At 41.3% G+C, this 26,743-nt stretch overlaps 1 protein-coding gene across 21 annotated transcripts in view; it reads left to right on the top strand.

Moving 5' to 3' along the window:
* The first annotated feature begins 1,272 nt into the window (after positions 1-1,272).
* Positions 1,273-26,743, top strand: part of LOC134736837 (dapper homolog 1-like) — a 241,552-nt gene continuing 216,081 nt past the window's right edge. For all 21 annotated transcript variants that reach the window (XM_063640632.1, XM_063640614.1, XM_063640630.1 and 18 more), the window contains exon 1: positions 1,273-5,663. In XM_063640632.1, the coding sequence (XP_063496702.1) occupies positions 5,064-5,663 (600 nt within the window). In that variant the 5' untranslated portion in view covers positions 1,273-5,063. The remainder of the gene's footprint in view (positions 5,664-26,743) is intronic.

Here is a 26,743-nt window from a genome sequence, read left to right as displayed (position 1 = left end):
CTGTTATTTTTCAGTTATCTGTGCTTCCCATTTGAGTTTTCCTAGCAGCATCTGGAGGGGTAGGGAGAATCAAAATGTTCTCCTTGGTAGCTGATCATCCTGCTATTGCAGGTTGGCAAATTCTCTTTATCAAGCCAAAACACAAAAACCAATTATGAAGTCTGCAGATATTTTATCTCCAGCTGTTTGAAACACATATGGCATTTATTCTATTCAGGATACAGCTTACTTCATAGTGTGACATGTGGTTTGTTTGACAAATATCTAGACCTAGATGCCATGTCTGACAAATATCTAGACCTAGACCATATTTTTCAAGTCTCTACATCTTTGGAGGCATTTTTAAAATACATTCACCATTTCTGAAACTAACAAAAGAGCAAAATAGCCCCAAAGACATCTGTGTCTGTGTGTATGGGTATGTACGTGTATGTGAATGTGTCTGTCTGAAGTAATTAGAATTTAGTAAAAACAATATTATTCCACCATTACTTTGTGTTTCTTTTTAATGCCTTATATCCTTCCTTCAAAAAAATTTATGAATGCCACTCAAGAGTAAGTGGAGTTTTAATATTATCACATTGCCCGCAAGGTCCAGTATAACTTAAGAGAGAGGAAATTAATCTTTGAGGTTAAGTTTACTTACCATTTGATGTCAGTGTTGTGCTATAAGAACAAAATTAATGGGGGTAGGAGGGTGTTGCTGAGGGCTATGGGAAAAAGCTACTGGGGAACAAGGTTAATTTTAATGTGAAAGGTCATCAGCTTTAGATAACTCATCAAAATCTAAAATGACTAGTACAGCAGTTCTTTTGTAAGAAGTCAACCATCGTATCCAACTACCTCTCATTTAAATTCAGAACTTGACACTTGTCAAACACAAGATGATCTTTTTTTTTCTTTTTACTTTCCAAATAAAAGAAGCTGTGTTAAGGTGCTTGCTAATCTTAGAGATCTAAAGTGCCTCCCATCATTTTAAATGAAAACATATGCATACTCAATTTCCAGATGAAGAAAATCAATTTAGCCATGCATAATGAACTGAACCCTGTCCCTCCATTTAATTTCTCAGTTGTTTGTGTTTACAGGCAGCCTTTCTTTTCAAGGGCAAATTTAATAAGGACAGTTTAGGAGGTTATAGGAAAGTGGTGTGTGAAATGAAACATGTGAAGTGATTTCAATTTAGATCTGTACTTAGCTGGGTCTGGGATTACCAGAGGTACTAAAGGCAGCCCCTCTTACAAAACACACATAGGCATTTGGTTTCCAGTGCTCTAGCCATAACTTTTTATTGAGAATGCATACCATGTATTTGCTTATTACATGGTTAAGTAGCCACCTTATTCTTCAATAACACAAAATTCACCACTGAAAAGAAACAGTTTGAAAGAATGAATATGTTTAGATTGGATACCTGCACTGGCTTGGATATTGAAGTGTATGTAAACTTTCAGATGAATCAAGATAGAGGTATATGTCAGAGCTGAAAGAACTTTGTTGTTTATTATAGTTGGTTTAGATCTCTTATATGCATTTACATGAGAACTCCAGAGTGTCTTGGGAAAGTACAGAAATTAGACCATAGATGCAGGAAAATCCCTTCACTCACTAAGGACTCAAATATAATCAATACTAATGTACTAGCAATAATTATAAAGTGTAGGAAAATACTCTTTCCATAGCATTTTATTCTCCACGTGCTGCAAATTAAATTACAGACATATGCATCTAATATTAAACTACTTTTGTACAGTGCTTTCCTCTTTGACACGCTATTTAGAGTTTCTTAAAGTGACGAACTGTTTGTTTTGAAATATATATATTTTTGCTGCCACATTCAACTCACTAAGCTATCAAAATGCATCTTTCTCACCCATGTTTGCTATGACACACTGGAATATTAATCCCAAGAGGAATATCAATAAATTCCTCCTCCAGAATAGCAAGTATTAAAAGGCTCAACAGTGGAGAAGTGAAAAATCCATACAGGCAAGTCCATAACGGTAAGATCCTATACTTGAAGTGTCAGAGGCATTGAAACCAGAGTGACTCCATCTTGAATAGCAACTGGGTAAAATAAGGCTAAGACCTACTGGGCTGCATTCCCAGGAGGTTAGTATGCTAAGTCACAAAACAAAACAGGAGGCTGACACAAGATTCAGGTCATAAAGAACTTGATGATAAAACAGGATGCAGCAAAGAAGCTGGCCAAAACCCACCAAAACCAAGACGGCAATGAAAGTGACCTCTAGTCATCCTCACTGCTCATTATATGCTAATTAGAATACATTAGCATGCTAAAAAACACCCTTCCCAGTGCCATGACCGTTTGCAAATGTCATGGCAACATCGGAAAGTTACCCTATATGGTCTAAAAAGGGGAGGAACCTTCATTTGTTGGAATTGCCACCCCTTTCCCGGAATACTCAGGAATAATCCACCCCTTGTTTAGTATATAATCAAGAAATAACTATAAAAATAGCCAACCAGCCGCCCTAGGGGCTGCTCTGCCTATGGAATAGCCATTTTAAAAATTTCTTTACTTTCTTAATAAACTTGCTTTCACTTCACTCTGTGGACTTGCCCCAAATTCTCCCTTGTGTGAGATGCAAGAACCCTGTCTTGGAGTCTGGATCAGCACCCCCTTTCTGGTAACAGAAAGAAGACCCTATACTGTAAAGCCTAAAAATAAATAAATAGGTATTTAAAATAAAAACCTGTAGAATCAAGATTCTTTGGCAGGATTTGGCAACTTTTCTGAGGTGACTGGCTTTTTAGAACCAAGATAAATTGCATAGGGTGAGGGTTGCGGAGGGAAAAGTCAGAGAACAAAATCGAAAGTACTACTCTCAGACGTTAACATGCACACAAATCCCAGAGGATCTTGTTATAACGCAGGTTCTGATTGAGTTGGTCAAGGGTGGGATGGCCTGAGATTACCTCTTTTTTTTTTTTTTTTGAGATGGAGTCTTGCTCTGTTGCCCAGGCTGGAGTGCAGTGGTGTGATCTTGGCTCACTGCAACCTCCGCCTCCCAGGTTCAAGCGATTCTCCTGCCTCAGCTTCCCTAGTAGCTGGGACTACAGGCGTATGCCACCATGCCCGGCTAATTTTTGTATTTTTAGTAGAGAAGGGGTTTTACCATGTTGGCCACACTAGTCTCAAACTCCTGACCTCGTGATCTGCCCGCCTTGGCCCCCGAAAATGCTGGGATTACAGGCGTGAGCCACCATGCCCGGCGAGATTATGCATTTCTATTAAGCTCCCAGGTGCTGCTGATGCTATGAGTCTATGGACAACTCTTTGTAGCAAAAATCTAAGGTAAAGAATTTCCAAAGAAAGTCCGAGTGTGGCAGGCCAGGTCTCACTAACGTGGTGCTCCATGACAACTGATTCAGCACTGACTGAGTGGTTAAGTTAAATACTAAAAGCTGAAAGAGCCAGAGTGCTTATACAAAGGGTGGAATGTAACAAAAGTCCACCAAGAGTTTTGCTTACGTCTTTCATGGGTCTTGAAGCATGACAAGGTAACAAAGGAATTCTTAACAGGACCCATTTAGGGTTAAACAAATTTTATTGAGAGTCTGAAGACACTCCCTAGGCCTCCACAAACAAGTTTACTGGGGGTCTGGAGGAACTCCCCAAACCTCCATGATTTAACAGGAGACAAGATAAGGGTAATCACCCTAGCACCTGGACCCATTAGATTAAGTACATTTATTGAGGCTCCAGAGGAAGGTCTTCAGGACTCAGACCTGTTATAGATGGAAAGAAGTGAATCATTTATGTCTTTTTTTTTTTTAGCAGTAAAACAAACCATTTATTACTGCATATGTGTTATATTAAATTTACACAATGATATATAAGAACACATACTGTTTATATTATATAGTAATTTAACATTAACAGGAATATCAACACAAGTACTACTCATGCACAAAACATGCATAAAGCAATTTTACACAATACTGTTTACCAAAATTTTTTTCTTAAAAAAACAGCCCTTCCACATAGGATCAGCGGTCCAATCTGGACTGGATTGCACTAATATGTTCAGGTCAATGCTTCGGTGGCATAGCGCTCAGTGAGCAATTCTGGGATTGGAGTCATGCCCAAGGGTTACTTCATTAATAGCGAATGTCTCTGTGCCCAAGGACCAAAATTTTATCCCAAAACTAAATCCTCCAAGGAATGAAAGGTTGGACTGGCTACAAATCAGGGAGGGAAAAGAAGGCATCAAAATGTTGGATAAACGGCCCCAGAAGGGGTTATTAGGCACAGGGCCTAGGCACCAAGTGTGGCAAAAGTTTTTGTGAATCCTTTTAAGGTCCCTATCCAGGATGCCATCTCTGGATTTAAGGTCTGGCCTCCAAGTCATGAGTCTAGTAAAAAGAACAGTTCTGAGAATAAAACCGAATGGGGATACATCTGAGAAATGTAGACTATATAAAAAACTATAGAATACAATGACTGCCCCTCATACCTACTTCACACTATTGTATGTGGTGCCCCTCGACAGGAAAACCCTCATGGAGGCACTGCCCTGAAGACTCAAGGAGCAAATATAAATCCAAAAATTCCATCCACTTGACCTTGGGATCAAAAGATCTTATCCCAATAAAACTTGAACATCAAAACCTGTACCTTGCCGGATGCTCAGAAAGTTTAAAATAAAAAACAGCTGGTACCACAAAACTCACTGTCACCACCATTAAAACCTCAATATTTACTTCTAACTAGCAAAACGTTCTTTACCTTCCATTAAAGGCACTAGCGTCCATACGTGAAGATGAAACAATAATTTACCTCGGTTTTATATTTTTTAAAAAAGCATTCCATTAAAGTATTATACAAAAATGAAAGCACCACCTTTTTTATTTTGGCAACTAGGGAGAAGAAAAAAAAAGACGCTTTCTACACCAAAGATGTCACTCTAACCGTCGTCATCAGTTTCAAAGAGCCAGACCGAAAGCGGAGGATCTTCTTTTTGAGGTTATGTGAGGCCTTAATTTTGACAAAGGTTTTGGCGGGGTAGTTGTGAAGGTCTGGGGCCATTACCGTTTGAATGGGCAGAGTCTGGACAAACTGGTTCCACCGGGGCCACAGGAACGTGGGCTTCGCGAAGAGCTCCAGCCTGAAGCACCGCGGCCCAGCCCTCCAGGGGCTGGAGAACGGCTTGCCCACCGTCAGGGAGAAAACGCGGGCCGGGAGCAAGAAGTGTCGCTTCCTGGATGACTTGGATACAAATAAGAAACTCAAGAAAGCCTCCTCTAAGGGGAGGAAAAGCGGGGGCAGGCCCGAGGCTAGTCTTCCCGGCAGGCCCGCGGGCGGGGGCCACAGGTCAGGGAGCAGGGCGCATGGCCACGGACGGGAGGCGGTGGTGGCCAAACCTAAGCACAAGCGAACTGACTACCCGCGGTGGAAGTCTTCGGCCGGGATTTCCTACGAAGAGGTCCTGAGGAGGGCCCGGCGGGGTCGCCGGGAGAATGTGGGGCTGTACCCCGGCCCCGTGCCTCTGCCTTACGCCAGCCCCTACGCCTACGTGGCTAGTGACTCCCAGTACTCGGCCGAGTGCGAGTCCCTGTTCCACTCCACCGTGGTGGACACCAGTGAGGACGAGCAGAGCAATTACACCACCAACTGCTTCGGGGACAGCGAGTCGAGGGTGAGCGAGGGCGAATTCGTGGGGGAGAGCACAACCACCAGCGACTCTGAAGAAGGCGGGGGCTTGATTTGGTCCCAGTTTGTCCACACTTATGTCTTCAGATGAATGCACATTTACTCATAGATATATAGCTTAGAAGGTATATAAGCTCTGGAAAACATTGTTATTTTGAGTTGGTCTGGCGATATTTTCCGGGCCGCCTCTCTGTACCCGGTTACCGAAATAAGGACTCTCTTCTTCCACAGTTCATCTGCATCTCATTATTGGGCCGTGAGAATAAGCAGCCCAACCCTCAGTTTGGTCTGGGAACAAGAGGACCGTGGAAGGTGTGGCTATGTCATAATCATCTGGGGACACATAAAAATACAGATGCCTGGACCCTATGCCACATGCTCCAATTAGCAGATCTTGATAAAGCTCTATTTTTTAAAAGAAAACATTTCCTGGAAGACTCTGATAGCAAACTAGGTCTGAGGACTAAATAAAGTGATATTTTCTCCATTTCACAGCTGGCAAATGAGATAATAGCTAACCTGTCTATAATTATAATGATGTTAATTAACCCTTGAAAATGCGGGATGGGAATAGAGGAGGATTAGTATTAATATAAATTCACATCTGGTATCCTCCATGCCTTTGAAATTTACCATCATAGCGCATGGTCTCGATGGAGAAAAGATTATACTGTCAGAAGGGTAGTTTTCTTTTTTCTTTTTAGAAATTGAATAACGTGAATAAAATGCAATATATTTTAGATACTCTAAGTTCATGCTCTCATTAAATGCCCATATCGCCCCTGAGAGGTAAGCAGTGTTATCTTTTCATAGTTAAGAAACTAAAGGGAAGGAATATTAAGTCAATAGCATAAGGTCATTATGCCAAAGAGTGGGAGAATTAGGATAAAAACACAGGCCTCTCTACCATCAGTCTCATACTTGTGACCTGAGATCCTTGCAAGCTGCAAGCTATGGGTAAGCCTTAATTGTAGAAAATCTTGATTTTTTGAAACTTTGGAAATTGTCCTTGTGTGCCATTTTTGGCACTTCATGGTATAATCTTTAGAAATTGTTCACATGCTGGCATAAATCTGGACATAAAATGATTAAAGATAAATATCTTCAGAGCTATCTCAACTTATCTGTGGTGGTGCTGATAATATTAGAGATGTTTCATGGGGATCATGTGGTGGCTGGATATCTTCATCCCCCCACTACAAAAGTCACATATCTCTGCATTATTGAGGCATGGAAAAGATCAGTGTAGCAGAGAGTGGTCACAGTCATAAAGCAGGACATTTAAAACTAGACCATTCTCATATCAACATGTGAATCTGAAAGCATTTTGAAGCCTATACTCTGACAGCAATCCTCCATATAAATCAGCTAAAAGAGTCTTGGTACCCAGTGCTCTTTTAACATTACCATGCATGTTGATTAATAATGTTTTGCAAATCTAAGTAAAAATCAAGGTTGTCTTGGGACACAGAAATGGAATCCATGGGCCAGATGTTCATCTAGTGAATAGCTCTCATGGTTCTTTGATTTGAGGTGAGAGGACAAAAAGAAGCTTTATTCATTAAGTGAGAGCTGCGTAGAACAACAACCAACCAAAAGCAAAATCATATTTTCCTTTTACTATCCCAGACGGCTTCCATTCTGAACGTAACTCAAAGTAGTATTATTTAGTGGACTTTGGAGCCAAAATGCTTGGCTTTGAGTCCCTGCTCTGCCCTTTCCTAACTGTGTGACCTGGAAAAGTGACCTAGCCTCAGCTTCTGTATTCATAAGATGCAAATGAAGCAGTAGGCTGAACTTGGCTGTTGTAAGAATCGAATGAGTTAATATCTTGTAAAGTGCTGAGAATAGTGCCTGGCTCGCAGTAAGTAGTATTTGAATATTAGGGTGAGTGTAAACTATGTGAAGATCCTAGGTGCTGTGGAGTACATAACGATTGTCCCTACCCCAAGGGATATTTATGATTTTTAAAAAAATAACTGATATTCTCTCCCTAGCATCTATATCATGATTTACCAAGCTGAAAGTCACTTTCCTTTCGGAAATGAGTACTTAGAAAATAATAATAATGGACATGAGCATTTGGTGGCAAAAGAGTTCAATATCCTGTTATCCGGCTATCTGCTGTGGTTTAAAAAAAAAAGTGGGGAGATGGCAAAGGATGGGGGCAAACTCAGAATCATGCTTTGGAAAAGCTCTGAGTCCTACCAAGTTGCCAAGAAAATAATTTAGCACAGAAGTGAATTATTCAACCCTGTTGTACTATTGGTCGTTGTTGTCAGGGCTAATGCAATGTTTCTATCTAATTTGTTTAGCACAGGCGTTTTTGCCTTAATGCATGCCTGCCCTGTAGACTAGTGTAACAGTCATCTCCCCCAAGAATAGTCCGAAAAGAATTTAAGTGAATTTTACATTGACCTCTTCCTAGTGGCCTTGTAAAGTCTCAAGAGTCTTACTGGAGAATAGAAATACAGATAGTTGTCCACTTCAATGGACTTGTGGAGATCAATTACCTACTGCCTTTGGAAATATCTTTTAATAATAAATGTTTTCTCAAAATCAATATTGTTATTAGAAATCCCAGAAATACTTCCCTAAACTATTATGACTTACAACCACTTCATTTTAAAAATCATGACCCTCTAATATGTACTGACCAGACAACATCCTTCCCCATGTCCAAGACACAAAGATTTCCACTATAGAGTTCATCAATGTATGGGGGATGACCTGCAAAAACAGGGGAAAATTGTAACTTTAAAAGTTATTTAAAATTAACCAGCATTGTTATTAAGTATAAAGCACCATGCTCTGATATTTTACATATGATGGTGAATAATGAATAATACTGTAATCTAAGTTTTAAGAAGTTTAACCTAGTTTGTGAATTTAGATATCCAAAGTTTAGATTTTTCACAATAGAAATGTTAAATCAGTGATGTTCAAACATTTTTCTCCCTTAGAACTATTTCTCAAATAAAATCTTCAGAGAAAGCCTAATAAGTAAAAGAGATATATTTACAGTGGTTCTGATTGGAGCAGTAGGGGGTGAAACTCTGTCTGATTTCCACCTGCCAACATCCTTCATTTGAAAAACCTCCAAAAAGCACAGTTTGAAAACCACTGATTTCATTAACAATTCAAGACATCACAGAAGGAATGCTGTGATACTCTAGCAAATTTCAGAAAACACTGCAGATTGCCTTCCCAGCATCCTCTCTGCCATCTTCCACCTTTCTAACAGTGCCTGGTCTTCAGGTCCTTCCTCCTCCAGGTGGTCATGGGCCTCAGGAGAGGCTGCTTTGTCTCCAGAACAGACAAGTGAGTCCTGATTGGACTAAATCATAGATTCTCAAACTCTTTGTCCTAAGACTCCTTGCCACTCACAAAAACTGAGGACTCCCCAAACAGCTTTTAGATTATATCTAATATTTAACATATTTGAAACGAAAACAGAAATGTTGAAAATATTCATTAAATATTTAATAACAAAAATAAAGTCATTATTATATTAACATAAATAACATTTTATAAAAACTGACATATTTTCTAAAACAAATACAATTAGTTTAAAAAGTGGCATTGCTTTCTCTTCCTTTTAATTTTCATTTTAAGTTCAGTAGTACTTGCTCAGGTTTGTTACTTAGGCAAACTTGTGTCATGGGGGTGTGTTATACAGATTATTTCATAACCCAGGTATTAAGCCTAGTACCCATTAGTTATTTTTCCAGATCCTCTCCCTCCATCTACCTTCCACCCTTCAATAGAATCCAGTGGGTATTGTTCCTCTATGTGTCCATGTGTTCTCATCATTAAGCTCCCACTTATAAGTGAGAACATGTGGTATTTGGTTTTTTGGTTTCTGTGTTAGTTTGCTGAGGATAATGGCCGGTAGCTCCTTCCATGTCTCTGCAAAGGGTGTGACCTCATTGTTATTTATGGCTACATAGTATCCCATGTTGTACATGTACCACATTTTCTTTAGCCAGTCTATTGTTGATAAGCATTTAATTCCACATCTTTACTATTGTAAATAGTGTTGCGATGAACAGACATGTGAATGCGTCTTTATAACAGAATGATTTATATTCCCTTGGGTATATACCCAGCAATGGGATTGCTGAGTTGAATGGTATTTCTGTCAATAGGTCTTTGATGAATCACCACGGTGACTTCCACAATGGTTGAACTAATTTACACTCCCACCAACAGTGTAGAAGCTTTCCTTTTTCTTTACAACCTCACTAGCATCTGTTATTTTTTGACTTTTTAATAATAGCCATTGTGACTGGTGTGAGAGGGTATCTCACTGTGGTTTTGATTTGCATTTCTCTAATGATCAGTGATGTTGAGCTGTTTTTTTCACGTTTGTTGGTCACATGCATGTCTTCTTTTGAAAAGTGTCTGTTCATGTGCTTTGCCCACTAAAAAAGTGGCATTTTTTCTATTTTTGCAAATCTCTTTAGTGGCAGCCTTAATAGAGGATAGCTAGATTCTTGTATCTACCTTGCATTCAATCTACTGTATTGTGTAGCTTGGGTTGAAGAATATGGAAAGAAACCCCTAAACTGTGGCCTATACAGTTATGTTATTGGAAAGGGAGAAATAGTTCAATAGCTTTTTAATGTAATTATAGTATTCTTGGCCGGGCGCAGTGGCTTACGCCTGTAATCTCAGCACTTTGAGAGGCCAAGGTGGGCGGATTATGAGGTCAGGAGTTCAAGACCAGCCTGCCCAACATAGTGAAACCCCATCTCTACCAAAAATACAAAAATTTGCCAGGCGTGGTTGTGGGCACCTATACTCCCAGCTATTTGGGAGGCTGAGACAGGGAAATGGCGTGAACCCGGGAGGTGGAGGTTGCAGTGAGCCAAGTCGCACCACTGCACTCCCGCCTGGGCAACAGAGCGAGACTCAATCTCAAAAAAAAAAAAAAAAAAAAAAAAATTATAGTATTCTTATCTGACAGAACACCAAAATTTAACAAGTGACCATTTTCTAACAATAGTGTTGTGAAAGTCAAAAACATATTGATGAACATTTCAGTCTTGGTTACATTAAAATCTCTTGCACTATATTGGATATTTTACCTGTTCATAATTTTATAACAATAGGCATTCATCATTTGGAAAATACTGGCTCAATGAGTTACATAGATCTTCCAAATGTTGACATATTTCATTTACAATGTGAAAAGAAATCACATTCATTAATGTCATCATCAATCTCATCAGAAAAGTCTGTTAGTATTGGGAAGCTGTCCAGCTCATGGTGGCAGAAGAAAAACTTTCCCAGATTCAAATTTTTGCTTGAAAGCTCATATTTTATCATTGTCAAAAATAATGTCAGTTGTTTTCCTCAAAGTCATGGGCTCAATTCGTTCAATTTTGAGAAAATTTGTGCCAAATACTTAAGTCTGAATCACATAATTTGTCCATCAGTTTTTCATTCAAGGAAAAATAATGATCTAGGAAAATAGTAGATGATTCAGCTTCTAACTCAAAGAATTGCAGAAGGGCTTTCCTAAACAGAATCACCATTCCTGGGTCTGCAACAGAAGTGTTTTATATATATTTTCTATTTTTTCACATAAAATAATAAAAAGAATCAAGGGACAAAGTTTAATAAATTAATAATTTTTAGTGATTTATCAGGTCTTTTCTAGTAAAGCAACCTTTTAAATTATTTGCCTAATTTAATTAAAAAAATATGTGGTAGTGAATAACACAGTGACTGCTTATGCAATTTGGTGCCGTTTTATTGGTGTGAAGCATTTTACTCACCATTGCCTTTCCACTATCGCTGGAAATCTCAACAAAGCAAAAAGAGCAAATAACACCATGGGATTATTAGAATAATAGTTTTCATTTTGCCAAGACCCTGAATGGTTTTGAGGACACCCAGGTATCTTCAGACCCCACACTGAACTTCTGGTCTAAGGTAATTGTGAATATCCCATTCATAGGCCAGTCAGTAAATGGTGTAAGATTCAACTCTGGCCAGTGAGATATAAAGGATATATGCTATGAATTTTCTGGGAAAGATGGCGTTACTCATAGAAAGACATTGGCTGAGGTAGACTTCTTCTTTTGGATTTTTCCATTATCTGTACCTTGAACTGTGGCAGCCACCCTCTACATAGATAAACTAGGCTGTGATGAAGTCACCATGAAGAGAATGGCATGTTTGTATTTATTTTTACTTAGGTCTTTTCCTAGGCCCAGTGTCTGTGATTTGCTGTACATAACAGCTGGGGCTCTATTGTTCCTTGAGAGAAGCAATTTCAAAAAGCTTAAGATGCAGCAAGAAATTTGATCCTTGATGCTGTATGAAGCCACTGAAATAACTAACCTCAGGGCCATTATAACTTAAATTTTTTTGCTTTGGGATTTAGTAAATTTCCTTTTTGGTTTTCTTATTGCTTATAATCAAAACCATCCCATCTGGTACTGAGGTGTACATTCTTATTTTCCATTTGGCTGCAGCCACATGATTAAGGAAGAAACGCTAGTCTATTAACTACCAAAGGAAAAATCTCAGCATTTATATAAACTTTAAAATCAATATCAAGTAAGAAAAGAAATAAATGATGACAGCTACAATATTTTCAACTTTTTTATTTTTAATTTTTGTGGGTTCATAATAGGTATATATACTTATGGGGTACCTGAGATGCAATGTGGAATAATCACATTATGGAGAATGGGATATCCATCCTGCTTAGCATTTATCCTTTGTGTTACAAGAAATCCAATACATTTTGAACTTTAAAATGGAGCTTGTTTGAGCAGATGGCTCCATCTAACAATACCCAGCTGACTAGAGACTCCTTGGAGGGCACTGTGTTAGTCCATTCTCACACTGCTAATAAAAACATACCTGAGACTGGGTAATTTATAAAGGAAAAAGGTTTAATTGACTCACAGTTCAGCATGGCTGGGGAGGCCTCAGGAAACTTACAATCATGGTGGAAGGGGAAGCAAACACATACTTCTTCACATGATGTCAGTAAGGAGAAGTGCAGAGTGAAGGGTGGGGGAGGAAGAAGCCCCTTATAAAACCATCAGATCTTGTGAGAACTTGCTCACTCCAACAAGAACAGCATGGAGGTAACTGCCCCCCATGATTCAATTACCTTCCTCCAGGGACCTCCCACCACTAGTGGGAATTACGGGAACTACAATTCAAGATAAGATTTGAGTGGAGACATAGCCAAACTATGTTAAGCACCATGTTGTGTCCAGTGAAAAAATTAATTATGCCACAAGAAAAATCAGACCAAAAAGGAAAAAAAATACAAAGTTTAATTAATCTAAGTCATAGTTATTAAGGTTCTCCCCTTCTTGAACATATTAAACAATTTTCTATGAAGCAGTTTTCTTATAAAGTAAGTGCAGTCACTTCATGTGGTATTTTGTTGTTGTTTTGTTAACCACAGATTAAAACTGGAAGATTCCATGTGAAATTTGGTTTCCAGTCAAACTGTGAAAGAAAACAAATATGTGAATGCTAAAGTGTGTTTTGGGTGAAAATATCATTTGAGCAAAAATATTGTAGATTGTAACTTCCAACATGTCTGTCATTATTCTGTAATTTATTCCAACTTTTCTAATACCTGGGAAGCAAAGTAATATCTTGAATTATAAAATAGGCAAAATGAATGATATTTAGAATCATCACTTAAGTATATTGATCCCATCCCTCATGAAAAGAAAAAGTGGGCCAGGCTGGTGGCTCATGCCTGTAATCCCAGCACTTTGGGAGGCTGAGGCAGGCGAATCATAAGGTCAGGAGTTCAAGACCAGCATGGCCAACATGGTGAAACCCCATCGCTACTAAAAATACAAAAATTAGCCAGGCTTGGTAGGGGACGCCAGTAATCCCAGCTACTCAGGGGCTGAGGGAGGAGAATCTCTTGAACTCCGGAGGTGGAGGTTGCAGTGAGCCGAGATCACACCACTGCACTCCAGCCTGGGTGACAAAGGAAGATCTTATCACCAAAAAAAAAAAATTGTCTCTTGTCCCCCCAACCACTGCTTACATTAATACAAAATGATGCCTTAAGCCTAAGAACAAAATTATGACTAACAGCTGGGCGCGGTTGTTCACGCCTGTAATCCCAGCACTTTGGGAGGCCGAGGTGGGTGGATCACTTAAGGTCAGGAGTTCGACACCAGCCTGGCCAACATAGTGAAATCCCATCTGAAAGGGGCCAGGCGGAGACCAAACTACACTGGTCGCGGTCAAGAGATCTTTATTGGAGGTATCGAGTGGTGGAAGTATCGAGCAGCACCACGCAAGGAGAAGGAAGAGAAGAGAAAGAGGGCTGCTGGTGTGCTGGGTTTTATATCCCTTGGGCCTACGTGGATTGGGCTAGGGGCGGGCCCAAGGGAAGGCGGGAGATGCTTCTTTCTGATTGGCCCTCCTGTGGTGGATTCAGACAGTGCCCGCTCAAGGAGGGGAGAAGAACCTGGAACTGGCCCCATCTTAAGGTATGGCGCCATTTTAAGGTACCCCATGTTACCTATCATTCCTCCCTTTTTGTTTTCTTAAATGGGGGAAAATGGGCGTCGTGGTTCTTCTGGCTGCTTCCTGCTGAGTGGGGGAGCTGTGGGGAGGGGGCACAGGGAGAACTGTCAGGGTTGTGCATGGGGTAATGTTCCTTGTAGGTATAGATCCTCCAGTGCAGTGAGCCAGTTGAGGGGCAGGGATGGGTTGGTGATGAGCCAGCTGTCGGCGCAGAGATCGTTGAGAAATTTGTGGAATCAGTTGGCGGTTGTCATGACTGGCTTGGGTTAGCAGGTTGTGAGCCCGTCTGTGGAATCTGTCCCATCCTCGCTGGTGGCTAAAAGTTGGTAGTTTCTGAGGAGAAGCTGGTTAAATGTTTGGTTGGATATGGAAGAGATTTGGTTTTTCATAAACTTAATGAGGCAGGGGAGTAGTGTGCAGAAAGCGAGGATATCCATTAGGGGGCCTAAAAAGGGAAGGAGCCAAGCTAAGAGGGGGGTTTTGAGGGTTTCCCAAAGGGAGGGAGTAGTGCTAGCATTCATTAGTTTACGTTTTATCTGATGTAGGTTTTAATGCTAGTTTCAATTACTTGGGACTCATTAATGTAATAACAACAGTTCTCCTGTAAGAAGATGCAAGTACCACCTTTTTCGGCTGTGAGTAGGTCGATGGCGCGGCAGTTTTGAAGGGTGACACCAGCTAGAGATGTGATTTGTCATTGGAGGGTGGCTAGAGACTGAGCCGTTTCCTCAATGGCCGTCTGAAAATTGGGATACGCTGTATACCTATGAGAGAGGTTGTTAGAGAGATTCCAAGCATGATAGGTAGGAAGATTGTTTTTTTTTTTCCTACCGTCCTCAGGAAAGTTGGGTTTAGGGTGATTAAACTGATAGGCTTGAAGGCCTTCAGAGAAGGAGAGCAATGTGAGTTGAGGGACTAGTGTGGTGGGTATGCAGGGGCCAGGGATAGAAGAATTAATGGCCGTCTGGAGCTGGAAAGTTGGGGGGGTGACAGTTTGTTTGCATGTTACATTATGGGGCAATGGGGGGGTGGTAGCTGGTGTTGTAACAGGTAGGAATAGGGATGCTGAGGTTGGCAACGAGGGGGACATGGGAGATTACAAAGCCAGTGGTCGGGGGGAGGAGTTGCTTGTGTTTATGGAGCTAGATAGTGGAACCGCAGCAAGAGGGGGTTTGTTGATGTTTGCGCATAAGAAACAATCAGAAGTAGGGACCTGAGAGGTGTTTAATAGTAGTAATCCTTGATTGAGGAACAGAAGCCAGGAAGCCTGTATGGAGGTTGCGTCGGCCTGTGGGTGTAGCTGGGATTGTAGTTCAGTCTCTCCTTGAGAAATATGTGTGTTAATTTCGGCTAGAACCTATTGGGAGTCAGTTTTTAGGGTACAAGTGATGGTTATAGTTTGTGCTGGATAAGACCAGGCGTTGCTTGGGTATATTTCCCCCTGTGGCTGCCTGGCCCCAGATTGCGTTGGCTGGGTCGGTAATGTGAATTGTTTGAGATGAGGCTTTGTTTTGGTGACATAATATATGAATAGGGTCTGTCTGTCTGTTTTTCTTGGTGATTTAATTCATAACACAGCTGGTCCAGGGACACCCATAGTTTTGAGGCCATTCAGTTTTACAGGCGCTGCGGGATTGTTGGTGTGGAAAGCAAATGGCAAAGTGGAACATGTGGAAATAAGGGTCCTAACCACTATTTATTATGGTGAGTTTAGGGAGGGGAAGGTTTACTGAGGATGCGTCGATGGAGCATCGGGTGTAACTGATGACATTGGTGTGTGACCTCTGGTTAGCGTTGTAGGTTTCTTTGAGGGTGAACAGGTAGTAGGGTTGTGAAGGGGGCCTGTTGGTGGAGGAGGGTCCATAGAAGAAGATGTAAGAGGCGGAGAGCCAGAAGAGCGGGCTCGGAGCGGCAGCTTACGCCTTAGGAATAGTAGGCGAACTTTGAGAGGGTTGTGGGGTGCCTGGCTTTAGAGGGGTTTGTGGGTTCGTGTTTAAGGAACTGGAGGTCAGAGGAGTCTAGAGTAAAGAAGGCGTTGATAAAAGCTTTCAGCGCTTGAGGGCTTGTGTGGAAAGTGGAATGGAGATACGAGAAGAGGGCGTGTTTTGGGGGGTCAGACTGTTGTGTCGTATCTGTGGTTAGCGTGACAGTGGGGGGTAGAGTTGTTAGAGCCGCGCGTCTGGCTTCTTGATTCGCTTTGTTATTGCCTCGTGTGACTGGGGATGAATTAACTTGAGAGAAGGATGTGATAAGCGTGAGTGAGGTATCTGCTGCCAGTTGGAATGCCTGAGTGGCTGCAATTAATTCAGCTTGTTGATTGGTGGTATTGGGTGGTAAGGACTTAGCCTCAATAGTTTGGGTTAGGGATACTATCGCGTATCCTGCGAGGCATTGTCCATTGAAGGTGAAGGAGCTACCGTCTGTGAACCACGTGTGGTCAGGGTGGTTTAAGGGGCCTTCGATAATGTGGGTTGGACAAGGTAGCAGGGACTCTAGAATCTCAATACAGTTGTGTGAGGGAGGATGTTGAGAGACAGGCAGGAGGGTGGCGGGATTGAGGGGTGCACATGTTTGGAAAGTTACAGCGGAATCGTGCAGGAAGGAAACTAGGAGAGACAGTACGCGGCAAGGGGGAAGGGTTTGTAGACTTTTGTAGGTCAGGAGTTCCTTGAGTTGATGGGGGGAGGTAATGACAACAGCTGCCTTAAACATTAATTTCTTTGACTCTCGAAGTAGTAGGTAGGCTGCAGCCAGGGCCCGAAGGCAGGGGGCCTACCCTCGCACGGTGGGGTCTAGTCGGCCGGCAGGGATGCAGAGCCTCCCATGGTGAGAGAGGAAGGGGTATATGTATACGGCGGCTGGCTGAACAGGGCGTCCCCTATTAGCCGATGGCGGTGTTGCGAGTCAGAACCTTCGAGCCGGTCGTCACCGAAACGAAAGAACTGATGGGCCTCTGTAAGGCCGAGGGCCGTGGGTTACCTGGTGCCGGGATTTTTTGAGCGAGAGAAGGGAGGAAACCCAGGCCGGATGAGTGAGGAGGGAAAGGAGAAAACTCAGTTCGCTGCAGGCCGAGTTCGCTCTCAGAATTGTTTGGATAGGTATGCAACTGCCGCAAAGGTGGGTCCGTGCATCTGACCTAGGACTCCGAGAGCCAAGCCATTGTGCTCATGTACATATAGAATGAAAGGTTGTTTTAAGTCTGGAAGATGTAGGGCTGGGGCTTTGAGTAGTGCCTGTTGGAGTGACAGGAAGGGCTGCTTGACTGTGGCCTCTACAGGCTCAGATGGGGTACCTCGGGAGATAGGGGCTTTGCTAATAAATCCTTTCAGGCTGGAGACAGGGAGAGGGTATTGGGGTTGGCTGGGAAAGTGGTGTGGGTTTTTAAGGGCGCTGGCTGGGAGTGAATCTATGGAACTCACCACCAAGGCAATGAGTGAGGTGGATTGTGGGAGGGTGATTGGGTTGAAGTTGATGGAGGTAAAGGTGATGGAATGTCCATCCACTGTTAAAGAGACCCTGGGCTCCTGTGTGGTGATGATTTGTGTCAGGAAGGAAGTCCCAAGGCCCCGTCAGTCTTGAATGGCCAATCCTAGAAGATCGGGAGTTGGGATGGTAGCTGGCCCAGCCCCCCTTTGGGAGCCGGGGCAGTCTACGCCCCAATGGCCAGATTGGTGGCATTTAGGACATGGCCGGTTGGGGGGCCTGGGATTTAGGCACTCTCGGACCCAGTGCCCTTCCTTTCCGCATTTGAAACAGGGCCCTGGGAGCTGACGTTGGGATGGATGGGCAGACGACAACTTATGGCCGTGTGATCAAGGGGAGGCATGAAGGGCTTTTGCCAGTAACTGGTACTTTTGCCTCTTTGCCTTCTCATCTCGATTGTAATACACCTTAAATGCCGTCGCTAAGATCTCGGTTTGAGGGGTGAGGGGGCCTTTGTCCAGTTTTTTTAGTTTACCTTTGATATCAGGAAAACTCTGCCTACCGTCTGGGGTTTGGGGATCTATGTTGGTGTATTGTTGGAGTGCCTGTGTAAGGCGGTCTAGAAAAGCGGACGGGTTTTCATTTTTGTCCTGTATGACTTCATGAAGTTTTTCAAAGTCAACTGCCTTTTGAGCTGCCCTCCGTAGACCGGCTATGATGCAAGTAGCGAAATGGTCTCGGGCTGATACTCCATTTTGGGTGTTATAATCCCAATTGGGCTCATGCTCAGGTACTGCGTGCGCTCCTAGCGGTAGGGCTGGGGTTGTTTGATGAACCTCATCTGCATAAGTTCTAGCTTGTTCCTAGACTCGCCTATGCTCCTCGGGGAGGAGGGTGTTAGAGAGCACGGAAGGTAAGGCTATAAGCTTGGATGAGGTAAGCAGAATTGGAAGTGTAGGAGCCTAGGCGTTTTTCTATTTGTAATAAGTCAGCCATAGAAAAGGGGACGTGGACTCGGACAATACCTTCAGCTCCTGCCACCTCTCTAAGGGGGGCAAGGAGGGGGGTGTGTGACTTTGAGTGAGTGGTGTGGGGGCTGAAGGCCGGGGCTGACGGGATAGGCGGTTGAAGGCGTGAGGGGGGAGGGCAGCGGGAGGCTGGGTGACTTCCGGTTGGGTGGCGGCCGGAGGGTGTGGCAGAGGGTGGTGGTATGGGGGGTTCGTTGGCTGGGTCGAAGTCAGGGGCAGAGGGAGAGGTTGGCGGTTTAAGAGCGTCAAGGAGCTGCTGCAGTTTGCAAGGGAGACAAAGGTTAGGTCTATCCTGTAGGAGAAAGAAGCCATGGATATATGGGATCTCTACCCATTTTCCTGTTCGCTCGCAATAATTGTAAAGATCCTGGAGAATGTTAGGATCGAGAGACCCATAAGTGGGCCATTTGCTTTGGTTGTCTAGGGGATATGTGGGCCAGTTTTGCTATTTGGGGTCTACTGTGGCCTTAGGGGCTTGAGGCGAGGCTCTTGGTGGGGTCTCTTGCCTGCCTAGAGAGGTAGACCCTGGAGGGGAAGACTTACCGAGACGAGGCCGGTGTTGGGCGAACAGCTTGGCGAACAAAAGAATGGGTGAAGGCCGGCCGGGGTCTGCACTGAGCCCGAAAGGGATCGGGGTCCCACCGAGGGGGGTGGGGAGTCCCGATCCGAGTCACGGCACCAATGAAAGGGGCCGGGCGGAGACCAAACTACACCGGTCGCGGTCAAGAGATCTTTATTGGAGGTATGGAGCAGTGGAGGTATCGAGCGGCACCACGCAAGGAGAAGGAAGAGAAGACAGAGAGGGCTGCTGGTGTGCTGGGTTCTATATCCCTTGGGCCTACGTGGATTGGGCTAGGGGCAGGCCCAAGGGAAGGCGGGAGATGCTTCTTTCTGATTGGCCCTCCTTTGGCGGGTTCAGACAGTGCCCGGTCAAGGAGGGGAGAAAAACCCAGAACCGGCCCCATCTTAAGGTACGGTACCGTTTTAAGGTACCCCATGTTACCTAACACCACCTCTACTCAAAATACAAAAATTAGCTGGTCATGATGGCGCACACCTGTAATCTCAGCTACTCATGAGGCTGAGGCAGGAGAATCGCTTGAACTCGGGAGGCAGAGGTTGCAGTGAGCCGAGGTCATGCCACTGCACTCCAGCATGGGCGACAGAGCAAGACTCCATCTTAAAAAAAAAAAAAACAAAAAGAAAGAAAAGGTAAAGTATTCAGCAAACCATACCACTGAGTTGATGAGCTTCCTTCTTTTATGTTTTCTAGAAGCCAAATTACTGTTTGAAAATAATTGTAACATTCAACTTTGTTATTAAAACACGGCTCATTAAATGTCATTGCCAATCACCTAAAGAGATAATATCTGAATCACCCTTGAAAATACTTTGTAACTACAGGATTCTAAAAAAAATTTCATTTTTCGTTGCCCATATATTTTTTAACTGTATTATATTAGGCACATTCCATGAGAATAACTACAAAATTATGGAATTACACTTTTAAAACCAAAGAATACCTATTTTATTTATTTATTTATTGTTAGTTTAGGTTTGGGGGTACATGTGAAAGTTTGTTACGTAGGTAAATGTGTGTCATGGGGTTTGTTGTACAGATTATTTCATCACCCAGGTATTAAGCCCAGTACCCAAGAGTTCTCTTTTCTGCTCCTCTCCTTCCTCCCACCCTCCCTCTCAAGTGGACCCCAGTTTCCTTGTTTGTGTTCGTAAGTTCTTATCATTTGGCTCCCACTCATAAGTGAGAACATGTGGTATTTGGTTTCCTGTTCCTGTGTTCACTTGCTAAGGATAATGACCTCCAGCTCCATTCACTTTCCTGCAGAAGCCATGATCTTGTTTTTTTTTAATGGCTGCACAGTAAAGAATACATTTTTAATTCAGTAAGTTTGAAAAAATTAGTTATTCCTGTATTTAATATATATATGTACTAACACAAATGCCTTCTAAGCTTAGTACTGTATTTCTTCTTATGTATAATTATACATTTTTTGTTTTATTATTTTTTTCATCTGTAAAATGAGTGAATTGTTCCAGCTTAATAATCTTTTGTACTTCACTAGTAAGCTAGCTGAAAGCTAATTTTTGTTTCCAGATACGGATTTTCCTACAAAAATCTAACAAATTAGTCTGTATTAAGATAAAATTAGGTGATCAAAGCATGAGGGTGTTATCTACACAAGACATCTGATGAGCACAGCCACATATAATTCTTTATATTAGCCTAAACCTTTCTAGGGAGATTAACCAGCACTTACAGAGTGTTAAGCTCCAAACTCACCTCTTAATGTTCTGAAAGCAAGAGAAGTAAGCTAAAATTTATGCAGAATTTACTACATGTAAGGAGCTCTTCATAGTCTACCTAATTGATTCCCCAGAATTACCCTAGAAGGATAGTGTAGTTTCTAACAGAAACTCTTTGATGTAGGCCACAGTAAAGGTCACTGAAGAAAAAACGTCTGATGCTTTAAGTATAAAATAGTAAAATAATTTTGAAAGTAGCCAGGATGGGGGAACTGAAGGATCATAGAGGCTCAGGAGAGACTGCTCTGTCTTCTGGTCCACCAAAATTGTCCTGTTTGCTTCTGTTTTGTCCTTAAAATCATCTGTTTTATATGATAACATTCTTTAAATGTTCTCAAAATTAAAACAAAACAACATCTCCTCCGCCCCCCAAAAAAATTCTTTTTATTTTTATTTTGATCAGAGAAAAACCCCTAAATGACATTAATAACCCAGGAATAATTGTTCTCCATGGCTAGAACATGTTAAAAGCCTTTGATCCTCTTTCAAAGGAACAAAACACTATCCCACTAAAAGTGTCATGTGGCTGTTTTGCTCTTGCATACAGCAAGAGAATGAACCTCAGTGTTGTTCAAGCAAGTTTTGCCTGAAATTAATTTTGAGCTTAACTATCTATCTAGGCTGTAACATAAATGGGTCTGGAGTAAACAAGAAAAACCCACTTGAATTACACCTCAGCCTCTGAAGATTCTAATTTGCTTGGTTGCAAGTCTCATCCCTCCTTTCTGGGAAATGATAGCTGCAATGCTGCACGCAGGGCAAACGGAGATCTAGAATGAGTTGACAGGGCTACTATTTGAAAACTCACTTCTTATATTTAATTCCTGGTTTTTGTTCTATTTTCTTTTCTTTTTTCTTTTTTTTTTTTTTTTTTTTTTTGAGACATTGTCTGGCTCTGTCGCCCAGGCTGGAGTGCAGTGGCGCAATCTCTGCTCACTGCAAGCTCTGCCTCCCGGGTTCACGCCATTCTCCTTCCTCAGCCTCCTGTGTAGCTGGGACTACAGGCGCCCACCACCACGCCCGGCTAATTTTTTGTATTTTTAGTAGAGATGGGGTTTCACCGTGTTAGCCAGGATGGTCTCGATCTCCTGACCTCGTGATCCGCCCACCTCGGCCTCCCAAAGTGCTGGGATCACAGGCGTGAACCACCGCGCCGGGCCTTTTTCCCGTTTTCAAAATGAGGTCACTTCTTCAAAAAGAGTCTAAAAGTAACTCCTGTCATATTATACAAACTTTCTTATCTTCCTTCCTTTATACTTTGGCATCTTCCCCTCTTTATGCCAATGTGATTCTCTATTAATCCTGCCAATCATCAACCTAGTCTCTCAGCTCTTCTTCACAGTGTTGGCACAGTTTATCTTTCAATCACATCAATGAACAAATATATTTCACTACAGGAAGATGTTTGGCTATTTCAATGTGGTAATGAAAGCAAATGCAACGTAGCTCCTCCTTTATTCCAGCCTTGCCCATGAGTATGGTTCCTCTGCCACACAATCTTCATGGGAAGGCTACTCTTCACCTACTGTTGTTGAATAAACCCTGTGTTCTCTCACTTCTAAGCCAGAAGGGCTTTTTTGCATATCTACCTGTCCTGCAAAGATCAATTCAAATTCTGCCTCTGCTGAGAAACTTCATCCCAGCCAACCCAAGGTCACATGAATCTCTCTTTCCCATAATAATATGCTACTTTGTTTATCTCTCTGATTTAGTATTTATCACAGTCTTCCTCGAGACTGAGTTATTTATGAGAGCTTCTCTCTTGGTGAAGTATAAGAGGTCAAGGACCATGTATAATTTATACAGTCAAACCCCCCAAATGCTCAGCATAATACTCTGCACATAGTATCCACAAACAAGTTTGTGCTGAAACAAACTGCATGGAATTTAGAATACTTTTAAATTTGAATTACTCTTACATTCAACCTCAAGTACAAGGTAAATAATTTAAAAAGCTAAATATACTTTTGACTTCTTTTGTAATAATTTTGGATATCAGATTCTCAAAATCACTTCTCAAAGCGTAAGAGTCAAAATAAATTTTGGGACCTAACTCTTTCTCATCTAGCTAGTTTCATTTCTTCATTTGTTATTCTAGCTAGTTTCCATCCACACTCTGATGAAAGGTGGTGGAATCTTATTTTTCCCCAAATTTTCCTCAGATGGCTCATTTATTAATAACTCAATATTCTAAGTGTGGCCTGTGAAGCAACAGCAATGACACCACCTAGGAACTTGTTAGAAATGCAAAATCTTAGGCCAAATCAAGACCTACTGTACCAGAATCTACATTTTATCAAGATACCCAGATGACTTTCATATGTAAGTTTGAAGGCCAGGTGCGGTGGCTCATGCCTGTAATCCCAGCACTTTGGGAGGCCAAGGCAAGTGGACCACCTGAGTTCGGGAGTTCAAGACCAGCCTGACCAACATGAATAAACCCCAACTCTACTAAAAATACAGAATTAGCTGGGTGTGGTGCCACATGCCTGTAATCCCAGCTACTCGGGAGGCTGAGGCAGGAGAATCACTTGAACCCGGGAGGTGGAGGTTGCGGTGAGGCTAGATTGCGCCACTGCACTCCAGCCTGGGGAACAAGAGTGAAACTGTGTCTCAAAAAATAAAATAAAATAAAATAAAATGAGGTTTGAGAAGCACTGCTATCATATCATGTATGTATTTCCTAAGGCACCCCTCCTCCCCCTCCCCACCCAACGCCAATCATGGGTGCCACACACACACAATTGCCTGAAGCAATTGATGGTTTCTAGAAAATTAAGAGTGAGTAAACAATTTTGCTTTTGGTTTTAATTAGAAGAGCTACACTTGGGTGGGGACTGGAGGATGGCTTCTTTATTAAATCTTATTCTCTGACTTTTGTGTTTTGACTATTTGTATCATTTTAAAAGCTCAGTACAAGGTTAAGTAAAACATTATATTCTATCTGTGAAACAAGAATAACTAGATATTTAAAGCTATACATTTAGGTTTTCTGTTCTTCAAGCGTTATTTATTCTTTGCTAGGCTTCATGCTTATGATTTTCACAGCTTTGTTAAAATAAATGGTCCTGTTGTCTTGTATCTCAGTAGTAAAAACAAGATAAACTTACACTTCCTATAATAGAAAATAAAATGTTCACTGACTATCAACTATGTATCAAGAATTCAACTCCATATTTTTCTCATAATCAGGTAGACTTCGTTTTTTCCCCGAATATACAGGCAAAGGAAATGAGACCCAGATGGACTGAGCAGTTTGCTCAAGATCACATTTGAACTCATCCATTTGACCTCTCAGTTTCTGTTCTTTCTAACACATTCATTTGCCCAACTCACATCTACTTATTGGGCGCCTAGAATTTTCCAGGCACTGTGTTAGGAGTAAGACACATATAGATTTTGCCTTCATAGGGCCTATATTATACTAGGATAATTTGAGAAAAATAAATAAAAAGCAAAAATGAGTTAGTTACGGCATTTATGATAAGTGCTTTGAAGAAGAGTTTTAGAATGCAATGAAAGTGTACAACATGGGACTTAATTTGAGAAGCAGAGAAGACTTTCCTGAAATGATGAATAGTAATGAACCAAGTAAGATGGCTAAGTACGTGAGGGAAGGATACTATCTTACAAAGACAAACATGAGCACGTATAATACCTTGGAGCTGAAAGAGGCACTGGTCTATTACCACACTGGAGAGTTAGTTCTAAATTCTGGGAATTGATTCAATGTTTGAGAAATAAAATTCCAGCTTTTCCATTTGCATGCTTTGAGATTTCTCTAATTCCTAGTTTCCTTTGCAAATTGGGATAAAAACCCTTATAATAATAGCATCACAACAACAAGTCAGCGATAATAATGTCTATTGCAAAGTGTCTGGCACATAATGGGTACTCAATGGATATTTAACAATAAATGAATGATGGTTGTGATGATTAAATAATATATGTGGAAAGCCATAATTGTTCATTTAGCCATTCATTTGTTTACTATTAATATAAATATTTATTGAGTTCTTTTTGTAGGCCTAGTAATACATAGTTAAATTAAAATATCTTTGTTATATAAGTGGTAGTTTTTCTTCTTGCTTTTTTTGAATGTTATAAAATTAATAAAGGATCTGTAAATGTTAATGGATCCCTGAGTTCCAGCACTCACATGCTTTTGTGAAAGCTTACCATTTAGATCAAAACTCTGGGAAATATATAATTTTGAAATTCACAGCCACAGTATTTCCTCATAATTTAAGTTTTAGCTGTTATTAATCATGGTTTCAAGTAACCAAGGCTTTCCTAACTTTATAAAATGAAAAATCTGACTATAATTATGAATAATACAGCTGTACTCTGGGAAGCTGATGTTCAGATATTGTCATGCTGAGAAAAGCAGCCCAGCCAGCCTCTTATCCTAGAACATCATATTCTGTCCCATATGGTTTTACCTCTCCGGTTATAACCAATTGAACCACGATAGACAACTGACTCAACATTAGCCAATGATCTATGAAGTGGCCAAAGGTGAAATCTTTGTAGGGTACCTTATGTGGGATAGTGAGTGCTAAAACTAAGCAAAGCCTCTCATTTGGAATATGAATGTAGGAGTAACAGAAAATGAGTACTTGCTCAATACGAGTGGAGAGAATAGAAGTGGAGAAGGTAGCCAATAAGAACATCAGTGTTTTAGGGGATACTTACTATGGTTCTAGTGAAGTCCCAGAGTTGATGTCAAATGAGTAGTGGTATAGATGATTTCAGAAATTTAGTTCTCAAATTATACTCCAATCTTGAAGAAACTTGGCTATTTAGAAATTCAGTTTTTTTCCCCCATAAGAATTGGCCAGGTGATGATACTGAATTTTTATATTTTCCATATAACTTTAAACAAATGTCAGTTTATTATGTTAATATAATTTAGGAAAGCCTAAATGTTGTACTCTACCTACTTCAAGTTTCTAAGTCAGGAACCCATGTCATTACTAGTTTTACAGAAAATGTCAAAAGTTACTTTAGAACAACTTTATTCCAATAGTGATTTTCAACTTTACTTCAATTAAACTATTACCAGAAAAATCTGTAACTGCTACAAATTTTCAGAGAAAAGTTACTATTCTACTCATAGATGTGTGGTATCAAGTGAAATACTATTTTATGCCACATGTACACGAACATGTATGCAGCAGTGTTTTCAACTGGCAGCATTTCACCTAACACTAACCTTGCTGACTTCAACTCAGTACAAGGTTAAGTAAAATATTATATTCTATTTGTGAAACAAAAATAACTAGATATTTAAAGCTATACATTTAAGTTTTCTGTTCTTCAAGGGTTATTTCTTCTTTGCTAGGCTTCATGCTTATGATTCAGCTTCATGCTTATGATATTAGGCTTCATATTTATGGTACTAGGCTTCATGTTTATGATTCAGCTTCATGCTTATGATATTAGGCTTCGTGCTTATGGTATTAGGCTTCATGCTTATGGTACTAGGCTTCATGCTTATGATTCAGCTTCATGCTTCTGGTATTAGGCTTCATGCTTATGGTACTAGGCTTCATGCTTATGGTACTAGGCTTCATGCTTATAGTACTAGGCTTCGTGCTTATGGTACTAGGCTTCGTGCTTATAGTACTAGGCTTCGTGCTTATGGTACTAGGCTTCGTGCTTATGGTACTAGGCTTCGTGCTTATGGTACTAGGCTTCGTGCTTATGGTACTAGGCTTCGTGCTTATGGTATTGGGCTTCGTGCTTATGGTACTAGGCT

Source organism: Symphalangus syndactylus, chromosome 5, assembly GCF_028878055.3.
Source record: "Symphalangus syndactylus isolate Jambi chromosome 5, NHGRI_mSymSyn1-v2.1_pri, whole genome shotgun sequence".
Classification (NCBI taxonomy): domain Eukaryota; kingdom Metazoa; phylum Chordata; class Mammalia; order Primates; family Hylobatidae; genus Symphalangus; species Symphalangus syndactylus.
Note: the sequence above shows the minus strand (reverse complement) of the source record. Positions and strands in the feature narration are given on the sequence as shown.